Consider the following 17,376-nt stretch of genomic DNA (forward strand, 5'->3'; position numbering starts at 1 on the left):
CTATATAGTTACTTGTTGATAATCTATTTTAATTACAGCAATGTGCACATGTCAACCCCAAACTCCCAATCTATCCCTCCTCCCCACCTTCCCCCTTGGTAATCATAAGTTTGTTCTCTAAGACTGTGAGTCTGTTTCTCTTTTATAAGTAAGTTCACTTGTATCATTTTCTTTAGTTTCCACATATAAGTGATATATTTGTCTTACTTAGCATTGTAATCTTCAGGTCCATCCACATTGCTGTAAATGGCATTATTTCATTCATTTTAATGGCTGAATAATATTCCATAGTATATATATACATCTTCTTTACCCATTCATGTGTTGATGGACATTTAAGTTGCTTCTGTGTCTTGACTACTGCAAACAGTACTTCACAAAGCATGTGGTGCACCTATCCTTTTGAACCATGTTTTTCTCCAGATATATGTTCAGGAGTGAGTTTGCTGGATGGTAGCTCTATTTTTAGCTTTTTTAACCTCTATTTTTAGTTTTTCTCCATAGTTGCTGTGCCAGTTTATATTCCCATCAACACTATAGGTGGGTTCCCTTTTCTTCATACCTTTTCCAGCATTTGCTAGTAGATTTTTTGATGATGGTTACTTTGAGGTGATATCTCATTACAGTACTGACCTGTATTTTGTAATAATTAGCAATGTTGAGCATGTTCTCATGTGCCTCTTAGCCATCTGCGTGTCTTCTTCAGACAAATGTCTATTTAGATCTTCTGCTCATTTTTAGATTTAGCTGTATTATTTATTGACTGCACAAACTGCTTGTAAATTCTAGAGGCTAAACTGTTATCAATTGCATCGTTCACAAATATTTTCTTCCATTCTGGGGGTTGCCTTTTCATTTTGCTTATGGTTTCCTTTGCTATGCAAAAAGCTTTTAGGTAGTTCTCATTTTTTGAATTATTTTTATTTCCATTATTCTAGATGGATCCAAAACAATATCGCTGCAATTTATGTCAAAGAGTATTTTGCCAATGTCATCCTCTGGGAGTTTGATAGTATCTGGTCTTACATTTAGGTGTTTAATCCAGTTTATTTTTGTATATGGTGTCAGACACTGTCTAATTTCAACCCTTTATGTGTAGCTGTCCAGTTTTCCCAGCACCATTTATTGAAGAGATTCTTTTCTCCATTGTATGGTCTTGCCTCCTGTCATAATTGACCATTAATTGACCACAGGGTTTATTTCTGGGCTTTCAATCCTGTTCCATGGAGCTATATTTCTGTTTCTGTTACAGTACCATACTCTTTTGATGACTCTAGATGTCTAAGAGAGTCAGGAAGCCTGATTTCTCTAGCTGTTTTTCTTTCTCAAGACTGCTTTAAGCTATTCAGGGTTTTCTGGGTCTCCATAAAATTAAAAAAATTTTTGTTCCAGTTCTGTGAAAATGTTATTGGTGGGACTTCCTTGATGGTCCAGTGGTTAAGACTCCATACTATCAATACAGGGGATGTGGGTTTGATCCCAAAATTGTGGAAGTAAGATCCCATATGTCCCAGGGAGAAAAAAAATAAGCCACTGGTAATTTGATAGGGATTGCATTTAATCTATACATTATATTGGGTAGTATAGTCAATTCTGACAGTACTCGTTCCTCCAATCAAAGAACATGGTGTATCTTTCCATCTGTTTGTGTCTTCTCTTTCTTTCATCAGCATCTTATCACTTTCAGAATACAGGTCTTTTGCCTTTGTTCAGTCCAGTTCAGTTCAGTTGCTCAGTCGTGTCCGACTCTTCGCGACCCCATGAATTGCAGCACCAGGCTTCCCTGTCCATCACCATCTCCCGGAGTTCACTCAGACTCACATCCATCCAGTCCGTGATGCCATCCAGCCATCTCATCCGGGTCATCCCTTTCTCCTCCTGCCCCCAATCTCTCCCAGTCTTTTCCAATGAGTCAACTCTTCGCATGAGGTGGCCAAAGTACTGGAGCTTCAGCTTTAGCATCATTCCTTCCAAAGAAATCCCAGGGTTGATCTCCTTCAGAATGGACTAGCTGGATCTCTGTGCAGTCCAAGGGACTCTCAAGTCTTCTCCAACACCACAGTTCAAACGCATCAATTCTTCGGCGCTCAGCCTTCTTCACAGTCCAACTCATTATCCATACGTGACCACAGGAAAAACCATAGCCTTGACTAGTAGGTAGGTTTATTCCCAGGTGTTTTATTATTCTTTTTGATGCAATGGTAAATGGGATTGTTTCTTTCTTTTTCTGATCTTTCATTATTAGTGTATAGAAATGCAACAGATTTCTGTATATTGATTTTGTACCCTGCATCTTTACCAAAGCATTGATGAGCTCTAGTTTTCTGGTAGCATCTTTAAGATTTTCTATGTACAGGGTCACGCCATTTGCAAACAGTGATGGTTTTACTTCTTTTCCAATTTAGATTCATTTCTTCTCTGACTACTGTGTGTAGGCCTTCCAAAATGATGTTCAAGAAAAGTGGTGAGTGGACATCCTTGACTTTTTCTTGATCTTAGAGAAAATACTTTCAGGTTTTCACCATTGAGTATGTTAGCTGTGCGTTTGTTGTATATGGCCTTTGTTGAGACAGCAGGCCTTTGTTCTCTCTATGCCTGCTTTTTGGAGAGTTGTCATATTAATAAATGGGTGTTGAATTTCGTCAAAAGCTTTTTCTATATCTATTGAGATGATCATATAGTGTTTAATTCTTCAATTTTGCTGATGTGGTGTATCACACTGACTGATATGTAGATACTGAAAAATCTTTACATTCCTGGGATAAATCCCACTTGACCATGGTGTATGATCCTTTTACTGTATTGTTGGATTTGGTTTGCCAGCATTTTGTTGAGAATTTTTGTATCTGTGTTCATCAGTGATATTGGTGTGTAATTTTTCCTTTTTGTGGTATCCTTATCTGGTTTTGGTATCTGGGACATGGTAGCCTCACAGAATGAGTATGAGAATGTTCCTTCCTCTGCAGTTTTCTTGGAATAGTTTCAGATGGATAGGTGTTAACTCTTCTTTGAGTGCTTGATAGAATCCATCTGTGAAACCACCTTGTCCTGGACCTTTGTGTTTTAGTCAGTTTCAATTTCAGTTCTTGTGACTGGTCTGTTCATATTTTCCATTTCCTCCTGGTTCAGTCTTAGGAGATTGTACCTTTCTGAGGATTTTCCCATTTCTTTTAGGTTGTCCATTTTATTTGCATATAGTTGGTTGTAGTACAGAAGCTTCTACGTTATTCAAAGTCTGAGAAGTTAAGGAATTGCCTAATACTAACCTAGTCATTATAACTTGCTTTTAGTAGCTAAAAAATAACTGAATGAATGCTATATAATGAATTATGTCCTCATAAACTCATGTAGGGCTTCTCTGGTGGCTTAGAGGTAAAGGATACACCTGCAATGGGAGACCCCGGTTTGATCCCTGGGTTGGAAAGATCCCCTGGAGAAGGGCATGGCAACCCACTCCAGTATTCTTGCCTGGAAAATCCCATGGACAGAGGAGCTTGGTGAGCTACAGACCATGGGATTGCAAAGAGTTGGACATGACTGAGCGACTAGCACACACAAACTCATGTGAGGTCACAGCAAGAAGGAGGTTGTCTATAAGTCAGGGAGATAGCCTTCACCAGGAACTGAAACAGGAGCACTTCATCTTGGTCTTCCCAGCCTCCAGAACAATGAGAGGTAAAGATCTGGGTGGTAGATCTGCTGGTAGTTACTAGGGTATCACTGCCACTAGGACCCCACAGCACACAGTGCTACACAAACACACAGACAGGCTACTTCACATTATTTCTGAATACATCCATACATATATTAAAATAAACATTAATTTGTACTGATATCTCTGACTGTATAATTTAACACCACAGGTCTCATGCTTATTTGTGTTTTCTTTCTCACAGAGCGAGAAGCCTGGCCCCCACTATCTGTATTAACTTACTTGTTAACATTGCCTACTTAGAAGAACTAAGAAAAATTGTAAGATTCGTTCACGTTATTATGAGTCATCAGTGCTGCTTTTTACTGCTTAGTAAGAAGAACATACCACTTTATTTACTCACTTGTTGAAAGACATCTTGGTTATTTTCAGTTTTTGACATCATAGATAAACAGTATGTTTTTGTGTGAATATAAGTTTTCCAGTTCAATTGAATAAATATCTGGGTGTATGAATGCTAGGTCACATGGGACTAGGTTGTTTAACTTTAAAAACAACAGCCAAGCTGTTGGGCAAAGCAGCTGTATGATTTTGCAGCAATTTAAAAATTATTTTTTATACTAGCCATTCTAACATGTATGTATTGGTATCTGCTTGGGTTAGTCACGGTCATTGTCCTAACAGATAATAACGTGGAGTATTTTTTTCACATTATATTGACAGTCCTATAGTTTTGGGGCAAGGGTCTTCAGATCTCTTGCCCATTAAAGAAAAAATTCAGTTAAAAAATGTTTCTTGTATATTCTACACACAATCCCTTTTTTGGAGCTGCAAAAACTTTTTCTTACCCTATAGCTGTCATTCTTTTAACAGTGTTTTTTTATAGACCAAAATTTTAAATTTTTATGAAGTTGAATTTATCAAATTTTTATTTCAGTCAGCACTTTTGGTATCACGTCTAAAAATTCATTACCAAAACCAAGACTGCACAAATTTTGTTCTATGTTTTTTCTGGAAGTCTTACAGTTTTATGTTTTACAACTTTGATCTATTAGCTAGACTGGTTAATTTTTTATGAGGTATGTGTAAAAGTTCTTTTTTTTCTTTTTTTTAAATCTGGTTGTCTAATTGTCCTATCACCATTTGTTGTTAAGATTATCCTTTTTCCAGTGAATTATCTGAACTTTTGTCAAAAATCACATTTGAAGTTTGTATTTTGTTTCACTGATCCAATGCCTAACCATTTCCTAATGCATTCAATCCTGATTACTATTGCTTGTTAGTTAAGTTTTAAGACCAAGCAATGTGAGTCCTTGAAGATATCCTTTTTAAGAACTATCTGGGTTATTTTTACACAATACTACTTAAGTGGTACCCGTGCTCCTCCTCCAAGGGACCAGCATTCCTCATCAGCAAGCCAGTGACAGTAGTGGCTGGGCCTCAGGCCCCTGCAACACCACCACACCCACAGCAGCTGCAACTCAACCACAACAGCAAGGTGCACACAGCCCACACAGTGGATACCCTTAGAGCACCTGGCTTTGGTGACAGGGGAATTGTTCTACTGAGCCCACAGGACACCTTCTATGTTAGGCCACCCTTTCAAGAGCAGGAAACACAGTTTATATACCTAATAATAGAAACAAATACAGAAAGGCAAAATGAAGAGACAAAGAAGTACCTTTCAAAGAGACAAAACCTCAGAAAATGAACTAATTAACAAAACAGAGATTATCAATTCACCAGATAAAGAGTTTAATGTAACAGTCAAAAAGATGCTCACTGAACTCTGGAGAAGAATGGATGAACTCAAGGGAGAACTTCAACAAAGAGAAAATATAAGAACCAATAAAGACTGAAGATCACAGTAACTGGAGTGAAAAGAACACTACAGAGAATCGACAGACTGGAGAATGCCAAAGAATGGATCAGCAACCTGGAAGAAAAGGTAGTGAGAATTACCCGATTAAGAATGAAAAGACTGGAAAAAACGAGGATAGTTTAAACGATCTCTGGGACAACATCATGCACATTAATATTCTCATAACAGAGTTTCCAGAAGCAGAAGAGAGAAAGAAAAGAAAACCTATTTAAAGACAAAATGGCTGAATACTTGCCTAATTTGTCAAAGGAAAAGACACCCAAATACAGAGAGCATATTCTCCCATACAAAATGAAATGAAAGAGACCCACACCAAGACACAGTGTAATTGTCAAAAGTTAAAGATAAACAGAGAATCTGAAAAGAATCAAGACAAAAACAACTCGTGACATACAAAGATGATCAGAGGATATTTCAGCATAAAATTCACATGCCAGGTAAAGGAGAGAAATGGTTTCCCAGACGTTCAAAAACCAAAGGAGTTCAGCACCACTAAACTGGCCTTATAAGTAATGTTTAAAGGGACTTCCTTAAATGGAAAAGTAAAGGCCATAGCTAGAAATAAGAAAATTATTTAAAAAAACAAAACAAAAACCTCACTGGTAAAGAAAAACACAGTACAAGCAGTGGATCATCTACTGTAAAGGTAGTATGAAGGTTATATGCTGTCTACAAGACACTCAGTTCCAATCGAAAGACACAGACAGAGTGAAAAGGAAGAGATGGAAAAAGACATTCCAGGCAAATGGAAATGGAAAGAAAGCTGGGGTAGCAGTACTTTGATAAAAGAGACTGTAAAACAAAGAAAGGCATTACAAATAATAAAGGGAAAAATTATCTTTTATTTGGGTGCTACTTATAAAAAAATCAACTACTGGCAATTAACCAATTCAATATAAGCCAATCTGACACTGGAATATAAGTTAATGTTAAAAATGTGATTAGGACTTGTTTGGTTTTTTGGAACAATGTTTTTTATAGTTTGACAAATAATTATATAAAGTATTTGGCAGAAAGGATAAATTATTTCTGGAATAAACCTTATTTTATGATGTGAATTCTAACAGTTTACTGAGTAGTTTTCCCTGAATACTTTCATTCTTTAAAAGTACTGTCATTAAATAAATAAAGAACCCAAGAGTATCAAGTCATTGGCAGTGAAGCCCCCAAATCCCTGAAACTGTTGGGATTATATGTGTTATTTAATTTTTAAAAGCATCTAATGTTCACAAGAAAATTGAGAGGAAGGTATAGAGATTCTCCATAAAGCCCTGCTTCCATATATACAATGCCTCCCCCATTATCAGCATCACTCTTAAATGTGTTTTAAATTTCAGATTATGGACATAAACTGCATATTATGTAATAACTCTGTTGGGGTTGGGGCAGTATCCCACAATATAATATTAACATTTCTACAACTAAATGGATAAACAGTTATACAGGCTTAGATTTTTTAAAAGGGCTATGAATATCAGTTTAAATGAGGTCCTACTGTCAAGAGTTGTCAATCTGTATAATTTATAAGATGTTATCATCAGTTTACTGATGACGAGTATGTTCCTGGCAGATATTTCGTAAATTAGGAGAATCACATCCTAACTGGTATCAAAATGAAAGCTGATTACGTTAAATTTCTGTGTGAATGAGTTTCATTTCAAGAGCATGTTCCTAAGTCCCATTTGTCTGTAAGTCCAATGAAGTTAGCCTAGGTACCCAATTAACACAATTGGCTATATAGTACTGCACTGTAATAGATTTATAATACTTTTCACACAAATAATACATAAACAATAAACAGAAAGAAAACAGTTTGACTTTACTTAAAAAAAAAAAGAGAGAAACCATTTTTAACCTTATAGTACAGTACCTTGAAAAGAACAGTAGTACAGCAGCTGGCATGGAGCCAAAAGGCAAGAAGAACGTTACTATCTGGAGGAGGAAGTGGAGGTGGGAGATGGTAGAGCTGAAGGATCGTCAGTAATAGATGGACGGAAAGCTGCAATTCCATTCATACCTGACTTTGAAGGCACACGTTCTGCTTCCTTGATGGATTCAATTTTACTTGCTCTCTTAAAAAAAATGGTCCAGTGATATCTTGGTAGTAAGTGGCATGCTTGCATCTTTGAAAGTTTGCAATTTCAAGGTTTATATGTACAGGACTTATATTTCCCTTAGGCAGACACAAGGACTTGTGTATCACATTGTCAGCCACTCCCCTTAAGCGAATGTGTTAGATATAGTTTGTCAGTTTATTCTTGAAAAAACTGTGCAAATAGCAAAAGGATGTACATGGTACCTTGCAGGTCAGATATATTCAATAAGCGGCCATTTCAAAACAAAAAAAAATTACTTGTTGGGATTTTAAATGTAATAAATGTATAGATCAAAATGTAGAGAATGGACATCTTAATAGTACTGAGTTGCTCATTCCATGAACACAGTGTATCTTTCCTTTTATTCAAGTCTTTGATTTCTTTCATACAAATTTTAGCATACAGAGTCTATGGATACTTTGTTAGCCTTATTTCATAAGCATTTTATTTTTGTTTGTTGAGTGCTACTGTAGATGATATATATATAGAAAATCTTAACAGACCCATCACAAGCACAGAAATTGAAACTGTAATCAGAAATCTTCCAGCAAACAAAAGCCCAGGTCCAGACGGCTTCACAGCTGAATTCTACCAAAAATTTCGAGAAGAGCTAACACCTATCCTATGCAAACTCTTCCAGAAAACTGCAGAGGAAGGTAAACTTCCAAACTCATTCTATGAGGCCACCATCACCCTAATACCAAAACCTGACAAAGATGCCACAAAAAAAGAAAACTACAGGCCAATATCACTGATGAACATAGATGTACAAGTCCTTAACAAAATTCTAGCAATCACAATCCAACAACACATTTAAAAGATCATACACCATGACCAAGTGGGCTTTATCCCAAGGATGCAAGGATTCTTCAATATCCGCAAATCAATCAATGTAATTCACCACATTAACAAACTGAAAAATAAAAGCCATATGATTATCTCAATAGATGCAGAGAAGGCCTTTGACAAAATTCAACATCCATTTATGATAAAAACTCTCCAGAAAGCAGGAATAGAAGGAACATACCTCAACATAATAAAAGCTATATATGACAAACCCACAGCAAACATTACCCTCAAAGGTGAAAAATTGAAAGCATTTCCCCTAAAGTCAGGAACAAGACAAGGGTGCCCACTTTCACCACTACTATTCAACATAGTTCTAGAAATTTTGGCCACAGCAATCAGAGCAGAAAAAGAAATAAAAGGAGTCCAAAGAAGTGAAACTCTCACTGTTTGCAGATGACATGATCTTCTACATAGAAAACCCTAAAGACTCCACCAGAAAATTACTAGAGCTAATCAATGAATATAGTAAAGCAGCAGGATATAAAATCAACACACAGAAACCCCTTGCATTCCTATACACTAATAATGAGAAAGTAGAAAAAGAAATTAAGGAAACAATTCCATTCACCATTGCAACGAAAAGAATCAAATACTTAGGAATATATCTACCTAAAGAAACTAAAGACCTATATATAGAAAACTATAAAACACTGATGAAAGAAATCAAAGAGGACACTAATAGATGGAGAAATATACCATGTTCATGGATCAGAACAATGAATATAGTGAAAATGAGTATACTACCCAAAGCAATCTACAGATTCAATGCAATCCCTATCAAGCTACCAGCAGTATTTTTCACAGAACTAGAACAAATAATTTCACAATTTGTATGGAAATACAAAAAACCTCGAATAGCCAAAGCTATTCGAAAGAAGAATGGAACTGGAGGAATCAACCTGCCTGACTTCAGGCTCTACTACCAAGCCACAGTCATCAAGACAGTATGGTACTGGCACAAAGACAGACATATAGATCAATGGAACAAAATAGAAAGCCCAGAGATAAATCTACACACCTATGGACACCTTATCTTTGACAAAGGAGGCAAGAATATACAGTGGATTAAAGACAGTCTCTTTAACAAGTGGTGCTGGGAAAACTGGTCAACCACTTGTAAAAGAATGAAACTCGATCACTTTCTAACACCATACACAAAAATAAACTCAAAATGGATTAAAGATCTAAACGTAAGACCAGAAACTAGAAAACTCCTAGAAAAGAACATAGGCAAAACACTCTCCAACATAAATCACAGCAGGATCCTCTATGATCCACCTCCCAGAATTCTGGAAATAAAAGCAAAAATAAACAAATGGGATCTAATTAAAATTAAAAGCTTCTGCACAACAAAGGAAACTATAAGCAAGGTGAAAAGACAGCCTTCTGAATGGGAGAAAATAATAGCAAATGAAGCAACTGACAAACAACTAATCTCAAAAATATACAAGCAACTCATGCAGCTCAATTCCAGAAAAATAAACGACCCAATCAAAAAATGGGCCAAAGAACTAAAAAGACATTTCTCCAAAGAAGACACATGGAGGGCTAACACATGAAAAGATGCTCAACATCACTCATTATCAGAGAAACATAAATCAAAACCACAATGAGGTACCACTTCACACCAGTCAGAATGGCAGCAATCCAAAAGTCTACAAGCAGTAAATGCTGGAGAGAGTGTGGAGAAAAGGGAACCCTCTTACACTATTGGTGGGAATGCAAACTAGTACAGCCACTATGGAGAAGAGGGTGGACATTCCTTGAAAAATTGCAAATAGAACTGCCTTATGACCCAGCAATCCCACTGCTGGGTATACACACCGAGGAAACCTGAATTGAAAGAGACACGTGCACCCCAATGTTCATCGCAGTACTGTTTATAATAGCCAGGACATGGAAACAACCTAGATGTCCATCAGCAGATGAATGGATAAGAAAGCTGTGGTACATATACACAATGCAGTATTACTCAGCCATTAAAAAGAAGGCATTTCAGTCAGTTTTAATGAGGTGGATGAAACTGGAGCCTATTATACAGAGTGAAGTAAGCCAGAAAGAAAAACACCAATACAGTATACTAACACACATATATGGAATTTAGAAAGATGGTAATGATAACCCTGTATGCGAGACAGTAAAAGAGACACAGATGTATAGAACGGACTTTTGGACTCTGTGGGAGAGGGAGAGGGTGGGATGATTTGGGAGAATGGCATTGAAACATGTATACTATCATGCAAGAAATGAATCACCAGTCTATGTTCGATATAGGATACAGGATGCTTGGGGCTGGTGCATGGGGATGATCCAGAGAGATGATATGGGGTGGGAAGTGGGAGGGGGGTTTAGGATTGGGAACTCATGTACACCTGTGGCTGATTCATGTCAATGTATGGCAAAACCAATACAGTATTGTAAAGCAAAATAAAATAAAAATAAAAATTTTTTAAAAAAAGAAAAAAAATTGTTCATTGTAGGTATAAAGAAATATGATGCACCTTTAAATACTTTGTATCCTCTGACCTTGCTAAAACTCTGGCAATTTTACAGGTTTTTTTTTTTAGGTTTCCTCCATAGATGATCATGTTGTCTGTGACAGCCGAAATGAATCTAAGGATCTATGTTTAAAATAAAATGCCATTTCAAATAATGTAGTTCTAGTATATTATCCACCAAACAACGCTCTATTGGTCTAGTGATGTTTAAAACACAGGTGACAAGATATCAAGATATCTGTTTTATACTTTTCTGAAGTAAGCAACTATAGGAAAGCCAGATATAGGAAAGACTGGACTGCGATATAATGTCATAGATCAGGTGGCTTAAATAACAGACATTTATTTCTCATTGTTCTTTCTGAAGGCTGGAAAATCCAAGATCAAGCTGCCAGATGATCTGGTCCCTGGTGAGGACCAAATTCCTGGCCTTATCCCCCTTCTTGATGTGTGTTCACATGGCCTTTGGTGTGTGGAAACAGAGATTTCTCTTTCACTTTTTAAACCACATCATGAGGGTCCCAACTTCATGCCCTAATCTAAACCTAAATACTTTCTAAAGGTCTTACCTCTAAATACCATGACACTGAGGGATGGGATTTTAATATATGAATTCTGGAGGGATACAAATATTTATCCCATAACAGGCAATAAACAAGTAAGCCCCAGGACAAACATTTGTGAAACTAATTAGAAATGAGGGTGTCACTTTAAAATTGATTCTCAAAATCAAAGTTGTAATTCACTTCCCAGCTTTATTTATATGTGTGAAAAGAAGAGCTAGTCTTCTTTGGGTCTTCCCACTTACGCATGAATACAAACTATCAAATTTCTGCCCATTTTGATTTTTGCTAATGAGCTGGTTTTTAACACAATATCAATCAGACTCATATTAACATGTATTTTGCTACCTGAACACTACTGACAGGAGTGTTTCAATACTGACTTACATAACAAATTGCTGGCCAAAGGTGTTAGTTTCTGCAAAAATCCTATAGTCAATAATGTTTGTTGAGTTGGTGTTTATAGTGTCTTACGTTGGTCAATGATGAAATACTTCCTTAAGGAATGAATGACTCACCAGTAAGCAGGCTGGGATAAAACCTTCATCTGTACAGTGTTCTGCATATTCTTTTAAGTCTGAACTTTCCAAAATAAAAGCCTGGCAGGTAGAAGTAAGGTTCTCCTGTTGTAAGTATCCTAAATGAAAAATAAAATGCAATTCAGTAACGTCAGTAAATTCTGAAAACTGCTGTTTTAAACACTATAGCAATTTCATATCAGAGATGCAACTTCAGATGAACATTATGGAATTCTGCAGCCTTACCAGAAACACCAAATTGTGCTGCAGTACAAAGCAGAGTTTATAAAATAGCTGCTTAAAAGAAAAACTCTAGTTTTTAGGCTATAAAGTCATAATAAATAGAGTATTTAGTATGGTACTGGCATAAAAATAGACCAGGGAACAGAATTGAGAGTCTAAAAATAATCCCCAGCATATATGGTCAACTAAATTTGACAAGAGAGCCAAGAATACTTAATGGAGAAAAGACCATCTCTTCAATGAATGGTGCTAGGAAAACTGTATATTCACATGTAAAGGAGTGAAACTAGACCCCTGTCTTACAACACTCATGAAAAGTAACTTGAAAGGGACTAAAGACTTAAACCTAAGACCTGAAAGCATGAAACTCCTAGAAGAATATAGGAAAAAGCTCCCTGATATGGGTCTTGGCAATGATTATCTGGATTTGACACCTAATGCACAAGTAACAAAACATAAAATGAACAAGCTGGAATATATCAAATTAAAAAGCTTCTGCACAGCAAAAGAAACCATCAACAAAATGAAAAAAACAACCGACAGAATGGGAAAAAAATATTTGCATATACCTGATAAGGTATTCATAACCAAAATAAAGAACTCAATACAATTCAAGAGCAAAAAAACACAAATTATCCAGTTAAAAAGTGGTAACAGACCCGAAGAGACATTTCTCCGAAGAAGAAAAGGGAAAGGTCAGCTGATATGTGAAATAATGCTAAACATCACTAGCCATTAGGAAATACAAATAAAAACCACGAAGAAAGAGCATTTCATGCCTTTTATAACGGCCATCACCTAAACAGACTCACTTAATACAATAATCTCCAAGTCCAGTCATGCTGCTGCAAACAGCATTATTTCATCTTTTTTATGACTGAGTAGCATTCCTCTGTATATATGTACCACCAGTCATCTGTCAGTGGACATGTAGGTTGTTTCCATGTCTTGGCTGCTGTGAATGTGCTGCTATAAACATAAGCATATGTTATCTTTTTGAATTACCATTTTGTCTGGATATATGCCCAGGAGTAGGGTTTCTAGATCATATGGCAATCCTATTTTTAGTTTTTTGAGGAAACTCCATACTGTTTTCCATAGTGGCTGCAGTGACCTACATTTCCACCAACTGTGTAGGAGGGTTCCCTTTTTTCCACACCTTCTCCAGCATTTGTTGTTTGTGAAACTTATTAATAATGGCCATTTTGAAAAGTGTGTGAGAAGATACTTTATTATAGTTTTGTTCTTAATAATTAGTGTAGCAATGTTGAACATCTTTTCAGTATATGAATGCTCTTATTTCAGTAACACTGTATGTGCTATGGCCTTTGCTTGGGCAGCTTATCTTTTCTTAGCTTGTGTGTTAATGTTAGTCGCTCAGTTGTGTCTGACTCTTTGCAACCCCATGGGCTGCAGCCCATTAGGCTCCTCTGTCCATGGAATTCTCCAGTCAAGAATAATGGAGTGGGTATTTGTTTCCTTCTCCAGGGATTCTTCCCAACCCAGGGATCAAACCCAGGTCTCCTGCATTGCAGGGAAATTTTTTACCATTTGAGCCACCAGGGAAGCTGAAGAGTACTGTAGTGGGTAACCATTTCCTCCTCCAAGAGATCTTTTTGACCCAGGGAATGAAGCTAGGTTTCCCTGGCTTCCCTGGTGGCTCAGAGGGTAAAGCGTCTGCCTGCAGTGCAGGAGACCCGGGTTCAATCCCTGCATCGGGAAGAGCCCCTGGAGAAGGAAATGGCAACCCACTCCAGTACACTTGCCTGGAAAATTCCATGGACAGAGGAGACTGGTAGGATATAGTCCATGGGGTCCCGAAGAGTCGGACATGGCTGCGCGACTTCACTTTCACTTTTCCTTCATTGTAGGCAGATTCTTTACCATCTGAGCCACCAGGGAAACTCCAAAGGGAGAGGCTGGTGTCATTGTTCTTTTTACTTGCTAAGTTGTGTCGACTGTTTTGCAACCCCATGAACTGTGCATAGGATTTACCAGGCAAGAATACTGGAGTGGGTTGCCATGCCCTCCTCCAGGGGATATTTCTAACACAGGAATTGAACCCACAGCTCCTGCTACATCTCCTGTATAGCAGTCAAGTCCTTTACAGCTGAGCCACTGGGGATGTTCTTTCTTAGCCTAGCTAATTCCAACTCATTCTTCAGGTCTACTGAAGTAATTATCACTTCCTCAGAGAATTTTTTCTTTGAATTTTCTATATACCATACTCCTATTACAAGATACTAGATTTCCTTTATAATATATCTGCCTCAGTGTTAGTATAATAGTTAATAACTACTAAGCCAATTTGGGGGCTTCCCAGGTGGTGATAATGGTAAATAACCTGCTTGCCAATCCAGGAGACATAAGAGACACAAGTTCAATCCCCGGGTTGGGAAGATGCCCTGCAGGAGAGCATGGGAACCTACCCCAGTATTCTTGCCTGGAGAATCTCAAGGACACAGAAGCCTGGCAGGCTACAGTCCATAGTCACACACGGATCAACTAAAGTGACTCAGCATGCATGAATACAAGGCAATTATTACTAAAGTCTTTCCCAACTTTAAAATTATAAAATTTACCTGGAATAGTATCTTTAACCAGGCCCTACCAGTCAAAAAGTTGAGAAGGCCTGCAAAGTTATTATATATGAGCATTAAAAAAAGAAAAGGGCAAGGAAATCGTCCCGTTTTAGGGAGAAGGAAATGGCAACCCACTCTAGTATTTTTGCCTGGAAAATTCCATGGACAGGAGAGCCTGGGGCCCTACAGTCCCTGCGGTTGAAAAGAGTCAGACATTACTAAGCACACACACATATGCACTGGCTGGGATGCTGGTACCCATTCACCGGTGGCTCAGCGGTAAAGAATCCACTGCGTTGCAGGAGACACAGGAGACCAGGGTTTGATCCCTGGGTTGGGAAGATCTCCTGGAGGAAATGGCAACCCACTCCAGTACTCTTGCCTGGAGAATCCCATGGACAGAGGAGCCTGGTGGGCTACAGTCCATGGGGTCACTAAGAGTCGGACACAACTGAGTGATACAAACACACACACATACATGCATATTGTAGGAAAAGAGAGAAATGTTAGGAGGGAAAAATTAAGTACAAAATAGCATGCACCAGTTTGTACTCACTGCTGATCAATCAGTTTTCCAACCTCTTGTTAATTAATGCTATAGAAGAAATAAACATAACAAAGACACTGTCGTTTGGAGTGTGAGAAAACACTTAGAAGAAACCTTTTATTTCAGATACTACAATTTCAATATCCCCATCACTGAAAATATAAAATCACCTTTGATGTGAAATTAGGTGGATGAATGATGGCTATTTCCTTTTTTTTTTTTCATTTTTCACAAATAAACAATCCAATATAAACCCTTATAAAACTATAGCCAGCTGAAATCAGTTTTTATGATTGGCTTTCTGACAGTCACATTATTTGGAATAAGTTAAAGCTAATGGAGGTGATGGAATTCCAGTTGAGCTGTTTCAAATCCTGAAAGATAATGCTGTGAAAGTGCTGCACTCAATATGCCAGCAAGTTTGGAAAACTCAGCAGTGGCCACAGGACTGGAAAAGGTCAGTTTTCATTCCAACCCCAAAGAAAGGCAATGCCAAAGAATGCTCAAACTACTGCCCAATTGCACTCATCTCACACGCTAGTAAAGTAATGCTCAAAATTCTCCAAGCCAGGCTTCAGCAATACGTGAACCATGAACTCCCTGATGTTCAAGCTGGTTTTAGAAAAGGCAGAGGAACCAGAGATCAAATTGCCAACATCTGCTGGATCATCAAAAAAGCAAGAGAGTTCAAGAAAAACATCAATTTCTGCTTTATTGAATATGCCAAAGCCTTTGACTGTGTGGATCACAATACACTGTGGAAAATTCTGAAACAGATGGGAATTCCAGACCACCTGACCTGCCTCTTGAGAAAACTGTATTCAGGTCAGGAAGCAACAGTTAGAACTGGACATGGAACAACAGACTGGTTCCAAATAGGAAAAGGAGTACGTCAAGGCTGTATATTGTCACCCTGCTTATTTAACTTCTATGCAGAGTACATCATGAGAAACGCTGGACTGGAAGAAACACAAGCTGGAATCAAGATTGCCGGGAGAATTATCAATAACCTCAGATATGCAGATGACACCACCCTTATGGCAGAAAGTGAAGAGGAGCTAAAAAGCCTCTTGATGAAAGTGAAAGAGGAGAGCAAAAAAGTTGGCTTAAAGCTCAACATTCAGAAAACGAAGATCATGGCATCTGGTCCCATCACTTCATGGGAAATAGATGGGGAAACAGTGGAAACAGTGTCAGACTTTATTTTGGGGGGCTCCAAAATCACTGCAGATGGTGACTGCAGCCATGAAATTAAAAGACGCTTACTCCTTGGAAGAAAAGTTATGACCAACCTAGATAGTATATTCAAAAGCAGAGACATTACTTTGCCGACTAAGGTCCACCTAGTCAAGGCTATGGTTTTTCCTGTGGTCATGTGTGGATGTGAGAGTTGGACTGTGAAGAAGGCTGAGCACTGAAGAATTGATGCTTTTGAACTGTGGTGTTGGAGAAGACTCTTGCGATTCCCTTGGACTGCAAGGAGATCCAACCAGTCCATTCTGAAGGAGATCAACCCTGGGATTTCTTTGGAGGGAATGATGCTAAAGCTGAAGCTCCAGTATTCTGGCCACCTCATGCGAAGAGTTGACTCACTGGAAAAGACTCTGATGCTGGGAGGGATTGGGGGCAGGAGGAGAAGGGAACGACCAAGGATGAGATGGCTGGATGGCTTCACAGACTCGATGGATATGAGTCTGAGTGAACTCCGGGAGTTGGTGATGGACAGGGAGGCCTGGTGTGCTGCGATTCATGGGGTCGCAAAGAGTCGGACTCGACTGAGCAACTGAGCTGAACTGAACTGAAGTCAGCCACCACTAGGATTTCATGAATTTAGAAGTTAGACCACTATAGTCCACTATAGAAATTTAGACCACTATAGCCTAGAGACCACTAGAGTCATCATGGAAACAGGGCAGTCAGCCCTTTAACTTTATATGCTTCAAAAT

At 38.1% G+C, this 17,376-nt stretch overlaps 1 protein-coding gene across 1 annotated transcript in view; it reads right to left on the minus strand.

Annotated features, from left to right (window-relative positions):
* NPAT (nuclear protein, coactivator of histone transcription) overlaps positions 1-17,376 on the minus strand; it is a 53,393-nt gene that overhangs the window by 29,422 nt on the left and 6,595 nt on the right. The window contains exon 2 of the mRNA XM_068988853.1: positions 12,059-12,177. Coding sequence (XP_068844954.1) covers positions 12,059-12,177 — 119 coding nt within the window. The remainder of the gene's footprint in view (positions 1-12,058; positions 12,178-17,376) is intronic.

Source organism: Capricornis sumatraensis, chromosome 16 (genome assembly GCF_032405125.1).
Source record: "Capricornis sumatraensis isolate serow.1 chromosome 16, serow.2, whole genome shotgun sequence".
Taxonomy (NCBI): Eukaryota; Metazoa; Chordata; class Mammalia; order Artiodactyla; family Bovidae; genus Capricornis; species Capricornis sumatraensis.